The 23,630-nt window shown below is 47.0% G+C and overlaps 1 protein-coding gene across 2 annotated transcripts in view; it reads right to left on the bottom strand.

Annotated features, from left to right (window-relative positions):
* The window catches only part of CHST7 (carbohydrate sulfotransferase 7), a 65,903-nt gene extending 46,230 nt beyond the window's left edge, over nucleotides 1-19,673 (bottom strand). For both annotated transcript variants that reach the window (XM_045383380.2, XM_005593385.5), the window contains exon 1: nucleotides 17,986-19,673. In XM_045383380.2, coding sequence (XP_045239315.2) covers nucleotides 18,017-19,477 — 1,461 coding nt within the window. In that variant the 5' untranslated portion in view covers nucleotides 19,478-19,673 and the 3' untranslated portion in view covers nucleotides 17,986-18,016. The remainder of the gene's footprint in view (nucleotides 1-17,985) is intronic.
* Between the last annotated feature and the right edge of the window lie 3,957 nt (nucleotides 19,674-23,630).

Raw genomic sequence — 23,630 nt, 5'->3', positions numbered from 1 at the left:
AAATAACCATAGTGTAATCAAACTAGAAGTCAATAACAGAATGATAGCAGGAAATTATCCAGAAATTTTAAAATTAAAGAACATACTTAAACATAATTCATTGAAAATAAAACCATATTGAATGAAAATGCAACATCAAAATTTGTGAAGCTGAGAAAAATGCATAACACTAGATACATGAGAAAGAAAGAAAGATCTCAAATCAATAATCTACGTACTTACCTCAAGAAATTGGATGATTTTTTTAAAAACCCAAAACAAGCAGAAGTAAGGAAATAATTAAGATAAAAGGAGAAATCAGTAAAACTGAAAACAAAAACAATCAAGAAAATATAATGAAACAAAAAGCCTGTACGTTGAAAAGATCAAAAAACCTCTATCAGCCAGGTATGGTGGCTCATGCCTGTAATCCCAGCACTTTGGAAAGCCAAGGCAGGTAGATCACTTGAGGCCAGGAGTTCGAGACCAGCCTGGCCAACATGGCAAAACCCTGTCTCTACAAAAAATACAAAAAGTAGCTGGGTGTGGTGACGAGCACTTGTAGTCCCAACTACTTGGGAGGCTGAGGCAGGAGAATTGCTCGAACCCGGAAGGCGGGTGAACTGAGATTGCATCACTGAACTCCAGCCTGGGCAATGGGAGTTAAGACCCTGTCTCAAAACAAAAAAACAAAACAAACAAACAAACAAAAAACTTCTATCAAGACTGACAACAGAAAAAGAGAAGACAAACATTACCAGTATCAACAATGAAACAGGGGTTCTCGCTACAGACATTAAAAGGCAAAAAAAAAAAAAAAAAAAAAAAAAAAATTACTAAAAACAACATCCATTAATTTGACAATTTAGATGAAATGGACCAATTCCTCAAAAAGCAAACTACTATAACTCACCCAATATGAAACAGGTCATTTGAAAATTCCTATAACTACTAAAAAATTGAATCGTTAAAAGACTCTTGAAAAATAAATCTTGTTCATGTCCTTTGCAGGGACACGGATGAAGTGGGAAACCATCATTCTCAGCAAACTAACACAGGAACAGAAAACCAAACAGCACATGTTCTCACTCATAAGTTGGGGCTGAACAATGAGAACAGATAGACACAGGGAGGGGAACATCACACACCGGGGCCTGTTGAGGTGTTGAGGGGGTGGGGGGCAGTGGGAGGGAGAGCATTAGGACAAATACCTAATGCATGCGGGACTTAAAACCTAGATGATGAGTTGATGGGTGCAACGAACCATCATGGCACATGTATAGCTATGTAACAAACCTGCATGTTCTGCACATGTATCCTAGAACTTAAAGTAAAATCAAAGTAAAAAGATATATTTTTTAAAAAAACAAATCTTGGCCAGGCGCAGTGGCTCACACCTGTAATCTCAGCACTTTGGGAGGCTGAGGCGGGCAGATCACTTGAGGTTAGGAGTTCCAGACCAGCCTGGCCAACATGGTGAAACCTCGTTTCTACTAAAAATACAAAAACTAGCTGGGTGTGGTGACGCACCCCTGTAATCCCAGCTACCCTGGAGGCTGAGGCAGGAGAATCACTTGAACCCAGGAGGTGGAGGTTGCAGTGAGCTGAGATTGCACCACTGTACTCCAACCTGGGCGACAGAGTGAGACTCCATCTCAAAAAAATAAAATAAAAATAAAATGAAATATAGTGACAATACCAAATACTGTGAGGATGCAGAAAAATTTGATCTTTCAGACATTGTTGGTGGGAACAAAGAAGGGTACAGCTGCTCTGGGCAACAGTTTGGTAGTTTCTCACAAAACTAAACACACACTTCCACACGATCCAGCAATTGCATTTCTGGACATTCATCCTAAAGAAATGAAAATTTATGTCCACACAAAAACCCATACACAAATATTCATAGTAGTTCTATTTGTAATAGCCAAAAACTGAAAACAATCCAAATGTCCTTCAATGAGTGAAGGGTTAAACAAACTGGTACAACCATACCATGGAATATTACTCAGCAATGAAAAAGAACAAACTATTATTAAACAAGACAACCTGGATGAATCTCCAGAGGATTACAACTGAGTGAAAAACGCCAATCTCAAAAGGTTAAATATTATATAATTCTATCTATATAACATTATTGAAATAACACAATTCTAGAGATGGAGAACAGATTAGTGTTTGCCAGTGAAAGGGGTGGGACAGGGTAGGGTATGTAATGATAATGAGGGTAGCACAAGAGAGTTTTTTTGTGTTGATGGACTAGCTCTGTGTCTTGATTGTAGTGGTGTTTACACAAATCTATATATAATACAATTACACAGATCTATACACACACATACACACAAAATGAGTACACGGAAAAACTGCTGAAAATTGAAAAAGGTCTGTTGTTAGATCTCACCAGTGTCAATTTCCTGGTGTTGATATTGATCTACATATAAGGTGTTCCTTTGGGGGAAGCTATGTGAAGGGTACACTGGACCTCTTGTGCTGTTTTTGCAACTTCCTGTGAGTATATTATTTCTGCAGTGGCATGATCATAGCTCACTGCAATCTCAAACTCCTGGGTTCAAGTGATCCTCCCACCTCAGCCTCCCGAGTAGCTAAGACTACAGGCACACCCAGCTAATTTTTTATTTTTTGTAGAGACGGGATGCCCTTATGTTGCCTAGGCTGGTCTTGAATTCCTGGGCCCAAGCAATCCTCCCACCTTGGCTTCCCTAAGTGCTAGAATTAAAGGCATCAGCCACCACACTCGGCCTATATAATTATTTCAAAATAAAAAGTAAAAAAAAAAAAAAAAAAAAATCTATGGCATTGTTTCTTTGTGCAACGTGTTGAGCTCTTCACTTGGGTTGCTTTAAAGACCCAGAAACAAACTTGGCAGTAACTCAGGATGATTTTGTCAATGACTTAACCAAGTGCTAAATGTTGCCAGGTCAGATCCCATTTCCCAACAAACTTAAGGAGAGTATTACCAGCCCAACCTCTGTACCCATAAGCAATCTTTTATATCCTTTTATTAAAAATCTTTGTATCTACCCAAAAGGCTGCTTTTCATGCAGGTTTATATTTTTTATTGAATCGCTGGCAGTACAAGGTGAGGGGAGGAGAGATGTGTGCTCTGAAAGAACTATTGCTGCTGCCGGGGTATCTGAAGAACTTAAATGAAGTACCGCTAATTCAGGCAGGGCGACCTCACAAGGCCCTTTCTTTCTGCATACTAGGAATGGGTTCCTATTCCCCCATGTTGGCCTCTAGTTCCTGAATGTCCCTGAACTAGGTCAGGGATGCTTATATATCTTCCAGTTCTGACGTACACCTTCATGAGACCTGTAGCTCCCAAGTAGACCCTAAGTAAACTATTGGCTAATTTCCTACCATTTCTCAATATTTTTGGTTGTGTTTAAAACATAAACATGTCCATGAATTCTTAGTGTGATGTTTCCTCAAACTCTTAAGTCCCCAGTATCTTAAATAGAGGATTAAGAATTTAATTCACTCTTTTTTTTCTTTTTCTTTTCTTTTCTTTTCTTTTTTTTTTTTTTTTTTTTGAGACAGTCTCTCTCTGTCACCCAGGCTGGAGTGCAGGGGCACGATCTCGGCTCACTGCAGCCTCTACCTCCGAGGTTCAAGCAATTCTCTGGCCTCAGCCTCCCGAGTAGCTGGGATTACAGGTGCCCGCCACCACACCTGGCTAATTTTTGTATTTTTAGTAGAGACGGGGTTTCACTATGTTGACCAGGCTGATCTCAAACTCTTGACCACAGGTAATCTGCCCACCTTGGCCTCCCAAAGTGCGGGAATTACAGGCATAAGCACAAGGATTAAGAATTTAATTCATGCCGGGCGCGGTGGCTCAAGCCTGTAATCCCAGCACTTTGGGAAGCGGAGACGGGCGGATCACGAGGTCAGGAGTTCGAGACCATCCTGGCTAACACGGTGAAACCCCGTCTCTACTAAAAAAAAATACAAAAAGCTAGCCGGACGAGGTGGCGGGCGCCTGTAGTCCCAGCTACTCGGGAGGCTGAGGCAGGAGAATGGCGTAAACCCGGGAGGCGGAGCTTGCAGTGAGCTGAGATCCGGCCACCGCACTCCAGCCCAGGCGACAGGTGAGACTCCGTCTCAAAAAAAAAAAAAAAAAAGAAGAATTTAATTCACTCTTAATCCAGATCCCAACTCTTCTTAATATTATGGGGCCCTGTTCATATGGAGCAATGAAATATTCATCTTTGGGTTAATATTTAGAATCCAAACCCTCAGTTTACCAGCCAGCTGCAGTTACCAAGTAGCTAGTTTTGTCCTTTTTTTCAGCTGCTAGATGTCTGACAAGGAAAAATTAAATTTTAAGCTGCTAAACTTCTTGGTTACAGCTGTTTCCACTTGCCCAGAATCTGGGGAGAATAAAAATGTTTGCCACTCTCTGTATCACCTGAAACAATCATAGACCCTTCTGTTTATTCCTAAGTCAGAACTATTTAAAGACTTATCCTGTAGTAATAGAAAATTCATAATAAAAAAACTGTCTTCATGCAGTTAATCTCAAGAATTACAAAGGTTTTTATACACCATTGTTTTGAAAAGCACGCATAAAAGGTTTTTTGTAAAAAAAATATGTGACATTGAAGTGTGAGGTCATTCCTCAATATTCAAATAATTCAAGAATTGGCTTTCACTTAAAAAAAAAAAAAAGCATGGGTTATTTATTTAAAGATTGAAAGTCATACTCCAATGAGTTGGGTGTAATTTTATCTCCTTTGCTACAGTTCCCTTCAGTGTTTAAATGACCAGCCAGGCCCTAAATGCAGCTGGTTGACCTACTAATAGCCTTATTGCCATCAAAGGGAAACTTCATTCTGGGTTCATTCTGGGTCTATGGAGCCTGAATTGCAAGCAGTTGGTTCAGCTGAGGCTCCTGGGGCTACAGCAGAATAACTCAGGAAGACACGCTTTTAGCATTTTAATCATACTTTCTTCAATCTTTGAAGCCGGGAAGGGGGAGGGGGATGAATCAACTTCCTGCTGGCTTTAAAGTTAGAGAACAGAAGATTCAAGCAAATGAACTTGCAACCGGCTCTAGCTCTCTGAGTGGCCTTCCTGTGCCCCCCATTTCAGGTCAGGTAATGAGCCGAGGGCCTCCCAAATGAATCTGGGAACTTGCACGGGGACCTCATTTCTACTCCTTGAATTGCGTTTGTCAATTTGGGCCTGCTTTTCTTCCTTTCAAGTTTTTCTTGGTCTTGCCTCCAGAACGTACATGCCTGTGACTGGACTCCGAGGTATCTTGTCCCTGCCCACACACTTGCGCCAGGTGAGGCACCCTGGGTTGACCACCAAAACTCCTTCACAGATGCTAAAAGTTGGTGCTGGCGCTTAGCACTTGAGAGAGCTGAGATTTCCGGGTATTCAGCAGCTCCTGTTATCACCGGCTGGATGACTTTCCAGCCTATTGTAACAGCCTTCCTCCTGGACCACCTCCAGAACAAATGGGCTGAGGAAGGGCTTGAGCATCTTTTGCAAGGGCTGTGTCCTTATGGGGTCTTCTCCCAGCATCCTAAACTGAAACCACACTTTGTGGATGATGTTAATATCTAAGCTTATCTGTTAACCCAGGTTAAGCTTTCTTAACCTTCCTGTTTTCACTTCAAATTAGCAACTACAGTGCCAAGGAAAACGGAAATGAGTGACAATGTTTACAACAATAGCACCATTAAGTTGTTTTTTAAGGGAGCTGCTTAGGGATCATGTTAAAATAATATTTGAAATAGCAGAAATCTCGAAGTACACTCCCTCACTGTGACTCCAAAGCAAAATGTAATAGGAGACATTTAGTTTGCTAATATAACTGTACCCCTAGATAGCCTGGAAACGTACTTTGAACAGCATTAAGTGTTATTCATAATTTCCAGACGTTTAATCTGAAAAATATATGTGACAGTGGCATGGGGTGCTAGTTATTTATACTTGCACTAGTCAATAACAGTTTCAGTGGTATTCAACTTGCAACAACTCTCCACTCAGGTTTAAAAAGAAACAGGCCGAGTCAAAACAAAACAAAAACAAAAAGACAAAACTCTGGACTGGGGAGTGAGGGGAGAAACTAGTACTTGCCTGGACTTGGATGGCCCCAGTGGAGAGCTGAAGAGACACACACTCCTGCCGTTACCTCCCACCGTGGGAGGAATTCAATGTAAAATCTGAATCCATGTGAGTCATTCAAGCCCATAGTCAGCCAGTACAAAGATTAAATGGGCATTATTTTTCCTCTTACTCTAGAAAAGAATAAGGTAATAACATCTCTCCAGTTTTATGATACCCACACCCCAGCTAAAAATTTCCCAAACTTTTGAGCTCACTTGAGAACACATCGATGCACACCAAACCAGTATTCATAAAACTTGTAAACAGCTGAGTTTGCCTAGTTGACTTTTGTTTTTTCCTTTCATTGAGCTCCTCCAAGATATAAATTTAGTTGGCATACCTAATTGCTTTTGTGAGTAAAGTTGCTCCCAACTCCAATAAAGGAACTGACTCAGTATTTGATAATATATATTTGGACAGGTCACCTGCAGATGTTTGCGATCCACTGAGGGTGGAAGGGATTTGGGAGAGCACAGAGCTGGAAGTGACCTGGAGCTTAGATCTGCAATTCAGGCTGCCATTTGGTCCCCAGGGTTTATCAGTCAAATGAGCAGCTGAAGTGTCCCTACCCCTACACTGGGACTACCCAGGAAGGCTCATTCTCTGCCCTTGATCAGTTTTAAGATTCCCAGGTTAGAATGGCTAGTCAGTGTACAGAATCTATGGACCAGCCAAACTCTAGCTCATCACTGCAGGTATCTCTCCCTGCAGAGTGAGGCCGTATGTTTGTTCCACCCTTTCCTAGCCTTTCTTGTCCATGGTCTTGTTGGAGTCAAGTGGCTCCATGGCCTAGAGCAGGTTCGTGTTGGCACAGGACATTGGATCATGGAGGCCAGTCTACAGGATTGCTGGAGATTGCCGCACCTAGGATCAAGACAAGGATCTTTCCTGAGCTCAGATATTTCTCTTCCCCTTTGACTGTTGAAAAATAAAAATGGCTGGGTGTGGTGACTCACCCCTCTAATCCCAGCACTTTGGGAGGCCAAGGCCGGCGGATTACTTGTCAGGAGGTCGAGACCAGCCTGGCCAACATGGGGAAACCCTGTCTCTACTGAAAATACAAAAGAAAATAGCCAGGCATGGTGGCAGGTGCCTGTAGTTCCAGATAGTCTGGAGGCCGAAGCACGAGAATCGCCTGAACTCAGGAGGCACAGGTTGCATTAAGCCAATATCACGCCACTGCACTCCAGCCTGGGCAACACAGCAAGACTCCATCTCAAAAATAAATAAATACATAAATACGTAAATAAATATGAAGTAAAATTATTTTAAAAGGCACTCAATAATGTTAGGAATTTTGTTATTCTTTGTGAGGGATGTGTACGTTTTGGCCAATCATCTCATTTTTGCAAAATTGCCCTCTGTAATTCCTAGCAGCTAGAAAATGGTGGGCCAGGAGTGGTGGGTCACCCCTGTAATCCCAGCACTTTGGGAAGCCAAGGTGGGCGGACGACCTGAGGTCAGTAATTCGAGACCAGCCTGGCCAACGTGGTGAAACCACGTCTCTACTAAAAATATAAATATTAGCCGGGCATGGTGGTGCACGCCTGTAGTCCCAGCTACTCCGGAGGCTGAGGCACAAGAATTGCTTAAACCCGGGAGGCAGAGGTTGCAGCGAGCCCAGATCACGCCACTGCACTCCAGCCAGGGCAACAGAGTAAGACTGTCTCAAAAAAAAAAAAAAAAAAAAAGAAAGAAAGAAAAGAAAAGAAAAAAGAAAAGAAAGAGAAAGTAGGAGGGTGCAGAAAGACAACAAACAGGAAATTTTTTGTTGTTGTTTGCAGAGCCTGAAAAATGTATTGTATTCCTTTATTACATCCATGTTAGTGATATTCTTTATTATAGCAAGAGACAGATCTACTCCTCTTACTTCTAAAATCTGTATATTTAACACGTCAGTTCTTGGCTGGTTGCCAGTTGGCCCTATTTTTAAAATATGTTGATTTAAGCATTTTTGGCTTGCTGTTCCTATAATTTCTCTGAGGCAGTAAAGAGTCCTTTTTGAGAAAGTATGGTGTCAGTCATGGGAAAAGTGACCTCAAAGCTCTGGTACAATTTTTCCTAATGTCTACCTTATCTGTCTGGATATAATGACTTCTTCAATTAGCCTCTGAGTTCCCTCCTAAAGCTGCTTATAACTTTCCTCACTTCATCGTCTTTACTGAAGAACTCACAGTCTTGATCATGGCTGCATTCTGCATGCCTTACAAAGCTTTCTGTGATGTTCTATTTCAGGGCAGAACTACACGCTTCAGACCTTCAGTTAGGTTGGCTTCCTGGTCTCCAACCTGCTGGATACCATGACCCAATGATATTAATCAAACAAGCACTCCCTCTAGGCATTTGGATTTCAGGCCAGACTTCTACTTCTTACTGGACTACTGCCCCAGAGAGTACCCTGCATCTTCAGGGCACTTTTTTTTCTTACTTTTTTTTTTTTTTTTTTTGAGACAAAGTTTCATTCTTGTTGCCCAGGCTGGAGTGCAATGGTGCGATCTCAGCTCACCAAAACCTCCGCCTCCTGGGTTCAAGCGATTCTCCTGCCTCAGCCTCCCGAGTAGCTGGGATTATAGGCATGTGCCACCACGCCCGGCTAATTTTATATATATATATATTTTTTTTTTTTTTTTTTTGAGACGGAGTCTTGCTCTGTTGCCCAGGCTGGAGTGCAGTGGCGTGATCTCAGCTCACTGCAAGCTCCGCCTCCCAGGTTCACATCATTCTCCTGCCTCAGCCTCCCGAGTAGCTGGGACTACAAGCGCCCGCCACCACGTCCAGCTAATTTTTTGTATTTTCGGTAGAGACGGGGTTTCACCATGTTAGCCAGGATGGTCTCGATCTCCTGACCTCGTGATCCGCCCACCTCGGCCTCCCAAAGTGCTGGGATTACAGGCTTGAGCCACCGCGCCCGGCCTAATTTTATATTTTTAGTAGTGGCGGTGTTTCTCCATGTTGGTCAGGCTGGTCTTGAACTCCCGACCTCAGGTGATCTGCCTGCCTTGGCCTCCCAAAGTGCTGGGATTACAGGTGTGAGCCACTGCGCCCAGCCAAGGCACCTTTTAACACTCCAGAAAGGGCTTCGATTCCATAAGCAAAACGTGTCTACCTCAGTGGCTATTCTCAGAATGTGACTCTACAGCAAAGTTCTTCCTGTTCCCGTCCATTTCATGGGAGGGGAATCTGCTGGCACAGAATATAGTCATCATTGAAATCAAATGTGGTGGCCCTCTTTCACAGCCTCTTAATCTCTGAATTTAAAAATATTCACCATCAGAAGAACTGGAAGTCATTACGTTAAGTGAAATAAGCCAGGCACAGAAAGACAAATATTGCATGTTTTCACTCAGATGTGAGCTAAAAAAGTTGATCCCACGGAGGTAGAGAATAGAATGGTGATCACCAGAAGGCTGGAAAGGGTGCAGGGGTTGGCGTGGAGACAGATTGGTTAAATGGGTATGAACATACAGTTAGCTAGAAGAAGTTCTAAGTTCAATAGCAAAGTAGGGTGACTACAGTTAACAACAATGTATGGTGTATTTCAAAATAGCCAGGAGAGAGGACTTGAAATCTTCCTAACACATAAAAATTATAAACACTCGAGGTTATGGGCACCCCAAATACCCTGACTTGATCATTACACACTGTACCTGTAACAAAAAAATCACATGTACTCCATAAACATGTACAAATATGTATCCATAACAAAATTTAAAAAATATTTATCATCAGCTGATGCTCTAATTTATTCTCAGCATCCAGCAGGGTGGTCTTAATTATGAACCAGGTCAGCTGCAGAAAATGTCAGACCTGGCCACTGGCTTGGTGCCAGGGTGCCAAGGGGGTTGGGGAGCAAAGCTGAAGGATTCCAATTAGAGACACATCGCTGAGCTCCACAACTTTTCTCCAATTAAAACTGCTTCCTATTCAATTCCCAAACAGTTCCCACTTGCCTGTGTACTTGAATTCGAGCCAGAGCTGTTTCTTAGTCCCTACTATTCTTATCTTATACTGCACCTCAGCAGAAATGTCCCTTTCAATAGAGCAAGCTCCTTTTATTTCCACTATGAAGCAAGAGGCTGAGGAGCCAGGAGACCTCACAAACAGAGGGCTTCATTTATTAGTCACCTTGTTCAGCTGGAAAATCAGACACAAAAAAAGCGAGGCCAGTTTAGTTTTTTTTTTGTTTCATTCTTTTCTGGCCCGTTCATGCTGAGGGCAGGCTGAGACAAAGCATACTGAAGAATGTTAAACCAGCTGTTTGTAAATGTTTCTCAAAAGCATCACTCCCAACTATTTATATTACATTTGTATTCATGGGAAGAAAATCTCTGCCAAGACTTTAAAAAAAAAAAAACCCTCTTAGAAAACTGTCTGAATCCTGCCTCAAAAACTGCAAATGGGCATTTCTGCCCTTCCCCTGCTGAGACCACAAACAGGGCTCTCAGGAATATAGAGAAAATGTATGAATGGTTAAACCTTATTTAAAATCAGCCTGATTTCCCCAGTGATAGGGTCCCCAAATTGTTGATGCTCGAGTCAATAGGTACAATCCCCTGCAACAGTACCAGAAGACGGCCACCAGAACAAGAACCTTGATGTCCTGTGGAAGTGTGGTTTTTCTAAAGGGATAATTTTTGTAGCACAATGTATCCATTTCTTCAAAATAATCACAAAAATAACACTCTCCAAATACATGTGGACTGTAGAAGGGCTAAGAAGTTGACTTCATCTTGGTGTTTTAGTGACTACAACCCAAAGTATGAGGCCATCACTCATCATCAGAGATGAACTGTAGGGTCAGAGAGAGCCAGGATGCCAGCGGCAAGAATTTTCCACTCATCAAACTGGCCAAGATGAAAAAATGAAATCAAATCCATGTTGTTGAAAGTCTGGGAAACAGAAGCTCCAAGAAATTGCTGGTGGTAGTGAATGCTGGCTGGCTTTGAAGAACATTACCTCTCAAAATGTACAAAGCATATACCTTTTGCTATATAAGGTCACTCTGCTATAGGAATTTTTCTGACAGATACACTCACATGTATGCAAATACAAGGACCCTACTAGAAATGCAATGAAATAGAGCACCAAACTATAACAACTAAATGCCCTACAGTATGGAACCAGGAACTACTTAAATATGTTATAATACATTCCTACCATGAAATACAATATAGCTATTAAAAAGAAGATGAAACGGGAAGATTTCCAAAGCAATAAGTGAAAAAAGTGCAGAATACATAGAGTTCAATCCCATTTGTGTATATTTTTCTGCTGGAATTTGTATAAAACATTTCTAGACATATACCACAAGAAATGTTGTGGCTGCTTCTAGGAAGTGAGACTGGCAGGTATTTTATAAACTTCTATCCTGTTAAATTCTATTTTCAGCCGGGCGCAGTGACTCACACCTGTAATCCCAGCACTTTGGGAGTCTGAGGCAGGCAGATCGCCTGAGGTCAGGAGTTCGAGACCAGCCTGACCAACACGGAGAAACCCTGTCTCTACTAAAAATACAAAATTAGCTGGGCGTGGTGGTGCATGCCTGTAATCCCAGCCACTCGGGAGGCTGAGGCAGGAGAATTGCTTGAACCCAGGAGTTGGAGGTTGTGGTGAGCCGAGATCATGCCATTGCACTCCAGCCTGGGCAACAAGAGCGAAAGTCTGCTTCGAAAAAAAAAAAAAATTATATTTTTACTACATGCTTATATTATTTCTACAATTTTTTTTTTTTTTTTTTTTTTTTTTGAGACAGAGTCTCACTCTGTCGCCCAGGCTAGAGTGCAGTGACGCGATCTCAGCTCACTGCAACCTTCGCTGCCTCCCGGGTTCAAGCAATTCTCGTGCCTCAGCCTCCTGAGTAGCTGGGATTACAGGCACGTGCCACCATGCCCAGCAAATTTTTGTATTTTTAGTAGATGTAGGGTTTCACCATGTTGGTCAGGCTGGTCTCAAACTCCTGACCTCGTGATCCACCTGCCTCAGCCTCCCAAAGTGCTGGGATTACAGGCATGAGCCACTGCACCCCGCCCTTATTTAATTTATTATTATTATTATTACTATTATTAGGAGACAGAGTCTGGCTCTATCCCCCAGGCTGGAGTGCAATGGCGCAATCTCAGCTCACTGCAACCTTTGCCTCCAGGGTTCAAGTGATTCTTCTGCCTCAGCCTCCTGAGTAGCTGGGACTACAGGTGCCCGCCACCACGCCCGGCTAATATTTGTATTTTTAGTAGAGACGGGGTTTCACTATGTTGCTCAGGCTGATCTCGAACTCCTGACCTCAAGTGATCTACCCACCTCAGCCTCCCAAAGTGCTGAGATTACAGGTATGGGCCACCACGCCTGGCCTGGAAATCCTTTTAATTTGACTTCCTCTTCTTATTGGTAAGAACACTAAAGCTGAAAAGGTTTAGGGACTTGCCAAAGGTCAATTAAGTAGTAACTAGGAGAGGCAGGCCCTGATGCCTGGGTTCCCATGCCAAAATTCAAAAACTGACTTCATATAGAAAGCAAGGAACGACTGTTACTACTTTATGTCCACCCTTGCTTTGTAGGACCAGCCTCCTTCCCTGTTCACTCATCAGACTTGACAGGTCTTGACTTTTCCTTAACACCATATCCATCAGCTGAGGGGTCCTGCCAGGGAAGGCAGGCCCAAATGGGAGCTCCGAGAATGCCTTGATCAAAGGTAGCATTAACCTCACAAGGCGCAATAATGATTTGGACATGGATGTGTTTTGAAAAATTGTTCACACCTTATTGCAGCCCTGCTACTCAGGTACCTATAAATGTGCACACACACATGCACGCGCACACACACACACCATCCTAACTTCCAGTTCTCTGGCTCAAACCTAGCACCCAGGTTGATATTCTATTAGGAGTCTGAAGAAATTTTATTGAATGAGAAATTCTATATAGAAGCAATGTTTCAAAAATGCCCATTCTGGGCCGGGCGCGGTGGCTCACGACTGTAATCCCAGCATTTTGGGAGGCCGAGGTGGGTGGATCACGAGGTCAAGAGATCGAGACCATCCTGGCCAACATGATGAAACCCCATCTCTACTAAAAATACAAAAAAATTAGCTGGGCGTGATGGCGCGCACCTGTAGTCCCAGCTACTCGGGAGGCTGAGGCAAGAGAATTGCTTGAACCTGGGAGACAGAGGTTGCAGTGGGCCGAGATTGCACCACTGCACTCCAGCTTGGCAACAGAGCAAGACTCCGTCTCAAAAAAAAAAAAAAAAAAAAAAAAAAAAAAAAAGCCCATTCTTTAGCAGTCTGTGTGTAAGCAACAGCTTCACTTTTCAGTGATATTTGTTTATGTTTTGAGACAGGATCTCGCTCTGTCATCCAGGCTAGAGTGCAGTGGCACGATCATAGCTCATTGCAGCCTCGACTTCTTGGGCTCAAGCGATCCTCCTACCTCACCCTCTCAAGTAGCTGGGACTACAGATGTGCGCCATTACCCCCAGCTAGTTTTTAAAAAATTGTGGAGAAGGTGGGGGGTTGTCTCGCTATGTTGCCTAAGCTGGTCTTGAACTCCTGGCCTCAAGCGATCTTCCCACCTCAGCCTCCCAAAGTGCTGGGATTACAGGTGTGAGCTACTGCACCTGGCCTCAGTGATATTTATACATAAGCCTATATAAAATGTTTAGGGCTCAGTTTCCTGATTAAAATAGAAGGACTTTCAAAATGATTTGGTGGTGGTTGATCATTTCTTTTTCTGTTTACATGATTTCCTTAGAAGGAAAGCTTCCCAATTGTTAGGGTTCAAATTACAGGGTGTTTGCATTCTTTCCTAATTTCTTTCAAAGGATACATACGTCATGTCAAGGGCAAAGATCAAGGTGCCTTAAGTGCCTAGCGGGATGAAACCTTGGGACCTACCAAGGGCAGACATTAAACGGAGACATACTGAAAAGGATAGGATAGCACATCAGTCTGTTCAGAACAGTGGTGGATAGTGTACAATGATGGATTATTAGATAATGAGCTACAGACAACAAAGCATTTGAAGGCACGTGAGAGGGTTATAAATGGACCCGTGTATAATTGAGGACATTTTCCCCTTTCCATAATAACACTCTACATCTGCTTGGCACTTCATAGCTCCAAGTTCTTTCACATAAATTACTGTAGCAAGCAGTTCAGTGCTCATTGACATTCCTTTATTCCCCATCCTGATCTTGTTCCGGTGGCAGCCATCTGGTCCCATCTGGCCCAGGGGATGAACCATGACTGGTCCGAGTCACAGGTTCTCAGCTTTGATTACACAGTAGGATCATCTGGGGAGCTTTTCAAACATCCCAGTGCCTGGGTCTGGGAACTCCACTCCAGACTACTTAAATCAGAATCTCGGGGTGGAGCTCAGGCATTGGCATCTCAAAAAATATAATTAAAAAGCTCCTCAGGTGAATGTAATGTTCAGTCACGGCTGAGAACCGCTGGTCTAAGCCAATCACAATGCTCCCATTCCCTTTCACCAATGATTGGGCTAGGACAGGCTGTGTAACCCAGTTTTAGCTAATGAGATGTAAAGGGAAGTCAGTTGGTAAAGGGGGTTCTGGGAAAGGTTTTATAATTTATCAAGGCTGGGTGCAATGATTCACATCTATAATCCCAGCACTTTGAGAGGCCAAGGCGGGCAGATCGCTTGAGCTCAGGAGTACGAGACTAACCTGAGCAACACAGTGAGAGCCCCCACTCCCCGTCCCATCCCCAATCTTTGCAAAAGAAATTTTTTTTTAATGAGATGGAGTGGTGGTGTGCACCTGACCTGTAGTCCCAGCTACTTGGGAGGCTGAGGTGGGAGGATTGCTTAACCCTGGGAAGTTGAGGCTGCAGTGAGCCATGACACTGCACTCCAGCCTGGGTGACAGAGTGGATGTGGTGGTATGCACCTGTGAGCCCAGCTGCTTGGGAGGCTGAGGTGGGAGGATCACTTGAGCATGGGAGGAGGAAATTGCAGTGAGCCAAGATCACAACACTGAACTCCAGCCTGGGTGACAGAGTGATAGCATCCTCTCAAAAAAAAAAAAAAAAAAAAAAAAAGAGCATGGCAGGAGGAAAAACCCCTCCACCCTTAACCGGCTAGATAGCTTCCTTCCTTTCTGTATTTTAATAACCCTGTGTCATTGTGTGAAGATGTGATGCTTGGAGCTGTGGCTACCATCTTGTGCCAGTGGGAAGATAAGCTGGTGAATAAAAGCCAAGATGTAAAAGAGAGAAAGGGCCTAGGTCCTTGGTGACTTGGTTCAGGGTGCTACGGCCCTCACCCAGACCAGAAAAAACTTCACTGACTCCCTCACTGCCAAATCCTGGCCATTGGGTATGGACCATCCAGAAGTTACTCAGGTTAATTCACATGTGGCCTCTCTCCTCAGTTGAGCCGAGGGCATCCTGAGATGCCCTGTGGGGAGGATGGCTGTAAAGTCATCGGCTTTCCTGTGTAGGCACTGTTGGCAGCTCAGGGATATTTTATTTGTTCAGTGGTTGGGACATATTAGTAATAAAGCTGAGTGTATTTTCCACCTCATACGAGCCTGGCTGGAGTATAGGGGTGCTGCCAGGGAATGCCAAGGCGGGGAGCAGGTGAGGTATAAAAGAAAAGATTATGAACTCTGGAGTCCAACACCAAACACTGTTCCACCTTCACCAGCCCAGGTATGACTTTGGGCAAATTACTTATCTGAGTCTCAGATTCCTCATCTGGAAAACTGGTATAAATAATGATATATGTACAATGCCTAACTCAGTGCATGACACATAGCCCTTTGGTAAGGATCCATCCTCCTCCCTTCTCCTCCTCCCTTCTCTAGAGTAGAGCGTGACAAACTTTTGGAAAACCCATCAGTGTGTCGGCAGTAACGTTATCTTCCTAGGAACCAAGAATACAAGCATTGTAATCAATCCACTGATCGGTGGTAAGTGCCCAATGCGGGACGAAGGACTCAGTCACTAAAGTCTGGAAGAGCCTAAAGCTTGCTCCCAGATGTCCCTGCAGCCCTGCAAAGGAAACCCTGTCGGCCTTCCAAACAGCAACACCAGTGTCTTCCCTCACAGTCACTGTCACCCACACAGACTCTAACTTCCTAGAGGGCAAAGACTGTCCTCTACCCTCCTCTCTATTCTCTTTAATGCTTCACCCCAGCCAGTACTCAAACAGATGTTAGTAAAAATGAAAAAAAAAAAAAAAAGCACAAGTTTCTGGGAGATTGTCATGTCTTAAAGCCATAAATGCACAGCATTCGCCCAGGGGAGGAGTTCCCTGAGGCCTGTGAAGAAGGGTTAGGGACAATTACTGTTGCATCTGTAAATACAGGATCAGCAGATGAAAGGATGTTTTTGTTAAGATGTGACAAGTCACCCTGTGCCTTACCTTCCAACACTCTGGATATCAGGAAAGAACACAGACTTCCTAGCAATTACAGAAACTGACTAAGAAAACTATTTGATTACTGGGAGAAAACTTAGTTAGCCAGCTTCTGAAATCACTCTGAAACCCTGGTTCTGTAACAACAACAAAGTCCCTCTTCATTAATATCTTCAACGTTTGTCCTCAGAGCTTCATCTCAGGGGAATGCTGAATTACACTATGAAATAATGAATGGAAACTTAACTCACTTCCGCCCACCCAGCACTGCTTTTCCTCCTCCTCTGGACTGACTGCACAGCGCAGAAGGCGGCACCCTTCCAACTCACACAAAGTTCGGGAAACACACTCCCATGTCACTGACTCCTATGGTCAGCACTGTGCAGAGCAAACCCTTCCCTCAGGCCATACACTGACCCACACAGAACACATCTTGAGACTGTTTCAGCACCACTTTAGCATCTTCAGCTATGCAGAGAAAAAAACAAAAATGAAAAAAACAACAACAAAAAGGAGGGGGCAGTGTCTTTTCACAAAGCTCCTCCTGCAGTGACAAACTGCTACTGCCAATTGAAGGCACCATCTGTCAAACGGATGGGGTGGAGTGGGGGACACCCACCCCTGAGGTCTTGTCGACACTAGAGGAAGCTGATGTGAATGGGATATGGTCATATATCCTGCAAACGCCAGCTACAGGGAGAAGGGGGAAGGGAGAGAAGGAGGGGAAGGGGGAGGTGGAGGAAGAGAGGGAGAGGGGAAATGGGAGAGGGAAGGAGGGGGAGGGGAGACAGAGAGGCGCATATGAGCCAGGGGAAAGCAAGTCTATTCACTACACAAGCGCCTGCGACACACAATATGCAAGAAGTGTTGCAAGAGCCGCCTGACTGTGCCTGCATGCTTGGAAACTCAGGAGAAAAGCCCTGGAGCCTGCGCATAAAACAGAGAAGAAAAACGAAACAGAAAGATTAGGGATAGGCAGGGTTAGAATCAACGCCTTTCCACCAAACTCTCTGCTTTTGGCTTTCTCTGTGCCTATAAACACCATTGCAAAGTCTCCTTACAGGACAAACTGGCATCAAGATAACTCCATAATCATCAACCTCAAACGGTTTCCGAAATCCTATACTCCACATGTCAACTCCCAGTCTCACGGTTCATTATGACTATTTCAAGCCTTCTCTACTCTCCTCAGCCCTCTGAAACCTCCTACTTCATACCGGGGAATGGGAGTGCGGAGACCTGGCTTCCACCTCAGTCACGCTTAAATATCCTCTCTCATCTCGGGATCTCCCTCTAAGGAGGCGCAAGGCTAAGCTGGAGATTCCGATGAATCTACCAAATTCTACGAGCAGGACTTTCCCATCCTCTTGAACCTGATCTGACAGGATGGGATCCAGGATGGTACCCTCCCCTCTACACTTCCCATCCCCAGGCCATTCCAGGCTCCCGGAAGACCAGTCCCGGTCCCTGACTTGCCCCGGGCCACCTTACCCGGATCCGTGCCGGGGACAGGGATGGGAGGCTACGTGGCGCTATCGGCATCCATCTCCAGCGGCGTCTCCCCGTCCCTGGGCGGCTCCACGTCGCCCTCCTCTCCGCTGCGAGGGTAGGCAAGCAGACGCATGGCTGGAGCGCAGGCGGCCTCCACCTGGCGCACCTGCTCTCGGCTCAGGCGCTCGCGCCAGGCGTGCACCGCCTCGCGGGCGTCGCGCGCTGACAGGTGGAAGGGCCGGTCGGCGCCATAGGCCGCGCCGCGAGTCATGTTGAGCGCGAAGGCGTCGAGCGCTGCGAGCGCGCGCAGCCCGGAGAAGCGCAGCAGGCGGCGCAGCTGGGCGCGTGGCTGCCGCACCAGGTCCTCATAGCGCAGCCTAAGGTAGCGGCGCCGTAGCCAGGCGGGCGCACCGCGCGCGAAAAGTAGATCCCGCAGCCAGGCTTCGCAGATCACCTCGAGCGCACCGGTCAGGAAGAAATCGGCGCGCGGTGCGGCAGGCAGCGCGCGAGACTGGCCCCCGGGGCGAGCACCCACGCCGTGCGCCAGCAGCACACGGTGGAAGCGGTCGCCTCTCTGGCGGGTGCGCAGCACCTGGATGCTCTCGCGCAGCAGTCCCTGCCTAGACTTGAGGCGCGAGTTGTGCACCGCCCTCGGGTCGCGGAAAAGCTGCACCACCTTCAGGTTGAGGCCTGGGTCACGCAACAGGGGCACCAGCACGCCCAGATCGAGCAGGCGCACGTCCTTGATGACCACCACCGGGTACTTTCGGCACTCGGCCTCCAGGGCGCGTATCGCCACGGGTGGGCAGCTGCGCTCGCAGGCGGTGTCCTCGACGAGGCCCACCTCGGCTCGGGCACGGGGCGCGCCAGGACACAGTGGCGGCGAGCAGATGACCTTGTTAGTCCGCCAGCGGAAGAGGGCGGCCGTGGTAAGATTGGCCGTGTCCGGGGCGCGCGCAGCGGGGTCCCCCGGCGGTGCGTACAGCCGCAGCACGGAGAAGTCGCAGCGGAAGAGCGAACGCAGCATGTCGCGCAGCGCGCCCTGCAGGCTCTCGGCATCGCCCGGATACAGCGCCTGCCATAGATGCCACATAGGCTCATACAAGTAGAAAACGTCCGGGTGCTGGTTAAAGAGTTCGCCCAGGAAGGACGAGCCGGTGCGCCAGGTGGCATGCACGTAGATGTGCTGCTTCTCGCGAGACACCGCCTCCCCGACAGCGCTGCTGAGGTTGCTTGGGGACCGAGGGGACTGGCTCGCGCCCCCTTCCGCGGCGGCCCGCGCCTCTACGCCCTGCTCGCGTTCGCCGGCCGCCGCCGCCTCCAGGCTCCACACTCCCAGGCTGCGCTGCAGGCCAGGGCAGTGCCCGGCGCCCTTGTCCCCGTCGCGGCCGCCGTCCAGTACGGAGGGGACGAGCAACAGCACCAGCGTGTACAGCACCAACAGCAGCGCGAACTTGCAGTACTCTCGGCGTCGCCGCCGCCGGCCCTTCATCGTTCACCGACCCGCCAGAGTGGGTCGGGCGCCAGTTTTCTCCCGTTCCTCAGAAATCCCGTCCTGGGTCCGCTCCTGTGGCCTCTCCCGGCCCCTGTGTGCCGGGAGGAGCAGAGCCGCGGGGCCGCGCATCCACGAGGGGAAACTTGGAAGGCGGTGGTGCTACTGACTGCGCCCCTGCCCTCTCCGCTCAGCCGCCGGAGAGCCGCCTATTGGCCGACTTGGCAGCCGCCCGCCCCGCCTTTCTGCCCGCCTGGGTTCGCCCACGGCTCTGCCAGATCTGGGCGGGGCTGTAGCGGGGCTGGGACTCGGGCTCACCGAGCCAGACCCCCACCTTTCCCCAAACCCTCCGTAGTGAAGTCTTCATCAATAACTTCAGGCAAAGGAGGTACCTGTGTGTACAGAATGTACCCAGTAAAGGGCCATAGACCCCACCCGGAGAAGGCCACTGCCTCTTCTGTTTTATGTCCCCTGCCTAGCCACCGCTATCCTAGGCGGATAACCACTCGCCACTATCTACATCCAGCGCCCCCATCAGCCCTGGAGTGGATGTTACTGAGTTCTGGAGTAAAAGATACAAGATTGCACGTGGCAGAGTGGTCCAGGGGAGTTGGAGATACTACTGCATTCACGCAGCACCTTTCATAAAGTCTAGCCTTTGTGAAGTTCTAAGTGTTGTGTTCCGTAGGGTTTTTCACCAGCTGATGGGCTCTGCACATTTTACCAATACTCTGGGGTCCAGTTTGGTCATTTGTAAAATGTGAATAATTCTCAGTACCCATGTACCTCCTGGGATTGCGAGATTTGGGGGTTGTTACCACAGTATTACCCAGCCTATGCTGACACCTATGAACAAAAGACATTTACAGAATCAAAGTGGTAGAATGGTGACCTTTCTCCGGAGCTTGGTGTTTAAAAGGACCTGTAAGGAGAAACGTGTACCCAAGGATAGATGGAAAAGGGACAGGAAGTCCAAGAGGCAGATGAAGACTAGAGTCACTAAAATTCAAAACAGAACCAAAAAAGATACATTTTGCTCTGTTCATCAGGCCAATGAATAAGGAAGTGAGAGCTTTCACCAGCTTGGGGAAGGCATTGTAAAGTTAACAAAACATAGAAAGCATATCTACTCATCTCCACCAGGGGAAGGTGTTCAGATTGGAAGAGAGAACATCTGCAATGCTCCCCACTGGTCTTTTTCATCACGGAAGTTACTCCACCTGTGAAATCACTGACTCAAGTATTTCGTTTTCTTTCCACAATTCCCCTCTTCTTCCAGCCAGTTGTTCAAATCTTCCCTATTCTCCAACCTCCACTTTTTGACCACCACCCCCACTTTCTTCTCAATTTTTCATATTCAGCGGAAAGATGCCATACTATTATTTTAATAACACTCCCTCCAATAAGCTAAACTCATGTGCCCTCTGCCTTTTCATTACTCATCTAGCAAAATCCCCCAAACCCTGCTTTTGGCTTTCTCTGTGCCTGCAAACACCATTGCAAAATATTTCCCCACAGGTGTGAGCCAGGCACAGTGGCTCACGCCTGTAATCTCAGCACTTTGGGAGCCCACAGAACAGATTGGCATCAAGATAACTTCATAATCATCAACCTCAAATGAATGCTGAAATCTTATGTTCTTCATGTCACTTCCCAGTCTCAAGTTCCATTATGTTGATTTCAAACCTTCTCTAGTCTCCTCAGACTTCTGATACCCCTCTTCCCCCACCCACCACTTCTCAGCACTTACCTCCTACTTCATAAAGAAACCATGTTAGACAATCTCTCACTTTTCCACTATCAAACTCATATGCATTGACCTCTGTACACATCTCCTTTGTAGCAAGGATATGATTTTACAATATTAATATACAACTTTCCCTTCTGTTTTCACTTTTCCCTCCTCTCTGGCTTGGTGGGGTTTTTTTTTTTTTTTTTGAGACAGAGTCTTGCTCTGTCGCCCAGGCTGGAGTGCAGTGGTGCGATCTTGGCTCACTGCAAGCTCCACCTCCCAGGTTCACGCCATTCCCCTGCCTCAGCCTCCCGAGTAGCTGGGACTACAGGCGCCCGCCACCACACCCGGCTAATTTTTTGTATTTTCAGTAGAGACGGGGTTTCACCGTGTTAGCCAGGATGGTCTCGATCTCCTGACCTCGTGATCCGCCCGCCTCGGCCTCCCAAAGTGCTGGGATTACAGGCGTGAACCACCACGCCCGGCCCTCTCTGGCTTTTTAAAAAGTTTTATTTTGAGACAGGATCTGGCTCTGTCACCCAGGCTGGAGTGCAGTGGCACTATCACCGCTCACTGCAGCCTCAACCTCTCAAGTCCAAGCGATTTTCCTACCTCAGCCTCCCAAGCAGCTGAGACCACGGCATGTGGACACCCAGCTAATTTTGTTTGTTTGTTTGTTTTTTGTAGAGACTGGCGTCTCTATGTTGCCCAGGCTGGTCTCGAACTCGTGGACTCAAGTGTTCCTCCCACTTCGGCCTTGTGCTGAGATTACAGGCCTGAGTTACTGTGCCCGGCCTCCTATCACCTTTTAAGCAAGTAGGTGGCTCTGTGCTGGTGTGAGGCGAAAGGTGTGGCTGGGCAGAATGCAAATAGTTGCTGGTGTTTGTTTTCCCGTTTGTTTTCCCCAAAAGCCTCAACTCCGGTAGCAGAAAATGTGACAGGTTTTTTAAATTACCACTAAGTATTCCCCTCCTCTGTTTTGCCCTTGGGCAATGACTTCCCATACTGACTCTGGGGTGACCATGTGGCTTGCATTGGCTTGTGGGACAGTAGCAAACATGACACAGCAGAGGTCTGAAAAATGCTCCTGCTGTGGGAATTGCCCTCATCCTGCTCTTTGGAACCCTGAGATCGGCTGGTGAAGAAGCCTGAGTTAGCAACATGGCTCAGAAAATAAGCCCTCCCAGCTGAGGCTCCCCACCTCCCAGACAAGCAAGCCTGCTGACTGCCAGACAGGTGAGAAAGGAGAGCCTCCACCAGTACTTCTCAAACTTGAATGCTTGAAGGCTCCTGTCAAAATGCAGAAAGTGGGCCGGGCCCAGTGGTTCACACCTGTAATCCCAACGCTTTGGGAGGCTGAGGCGGGTGAATATCCTGAACCCAGGAGTTCGAGACCAGCCTGGGCAACATGGTGAAACCCCATCTCTACCAAAAGTACAAAAAAAAATGAACCGAGCATGGTGGCGTGCACCTGTAGTCCCAACTACTTGGGAGGCTGAGGTGGGAGGATCACTTGAGCCCAGGAGGTGGAGGTTGTAGTGAGCCTGGGTGACAGAGTGAGACCTCATCTCAAAAAAAAAAAAAAAAAAAAAGCAGAAAATGATTCATTACACCTAGGGTGGGGCCAGAGAGACTACATTTCCTTCTTCTTCCTACCCCTCCCCCTCCCCCTCTTCCTCCCCCTCCTCCTCCTCCCCCTCCTCCTCCCCCTCCTCCTCCCCCTCCTCCTCCCCCTCCTCCTCCCCCCTCCTCCTCCTCCCCCTCCTCCTCCCCCCTCCTCCTCCTCCCCCTCCTCCTCCCCCTCCTCCTCCCCCTCCTCCTCCCCCTCCTCCTCCCCCTCCTCCTCCTCCTCCTCCCCTCCCCCTCCTCCTCCCCCTCCTCCTCCCCCTCCCCCTCCCCCTCCTCCTCCCCCTCCTCCTCCTCCCCCTCTTCCTCCTCCTCCTCCTCTCTCTCTGTCACCCAGGCTAGAGTGCAGTGGCGTGATCATAGCTCATTGCAGCTTCAGCTTCCTGGGTTCAAGCAATCCTTCTCATGCCTGGCTAATTTAAAAAAAAAATTTTTTTTTAGGCCAGGCGCGGTGGCTCACGCCTGTAATCCCAACACTTTGGGAGGCTGAGGCAGGCGGATCACGAGGTCAGGAGTTGGAGACTAGCCTGGCCAATATGGTGAAACCCCGTCTCTACTAAAAATACAAAAATTAGCCAGGCATGGTGGCACACACCTGTAGTCCCAGCTACTTGGGAGGCTGAGGCAGGAGAATTGCTTGAACCCAGGAGGCAGAGGTTGCAATGAGGCGAGATCACACCACTGCACTCCAGCCTGGGTGACAGAGTGAGACTCCATCTCAAAAAAAAAAAAATTGTAGGCCAGGCACGGTGCCTCATGCCTGTAATCCCAGCACTTTGGGAGGCCGAGGCAGGC

The sequence above is a fragment of the Macaca fascicularis genome, chromosome X (genome assembly GCF_037993035.2).
Source record: "Macaca fascicularis isolate 582-1 chromosome X, T2T-MFA8v1.1".
Lineage (NCBI taxonomy): Eukaryota > Metazoa > Chordata > Mammalia > Primates > Cercopithecidae > Macaca > Macaca fascicularis.
This window is presented reverse-complemented; position numbering and strand designations above follow the sequence as displayed.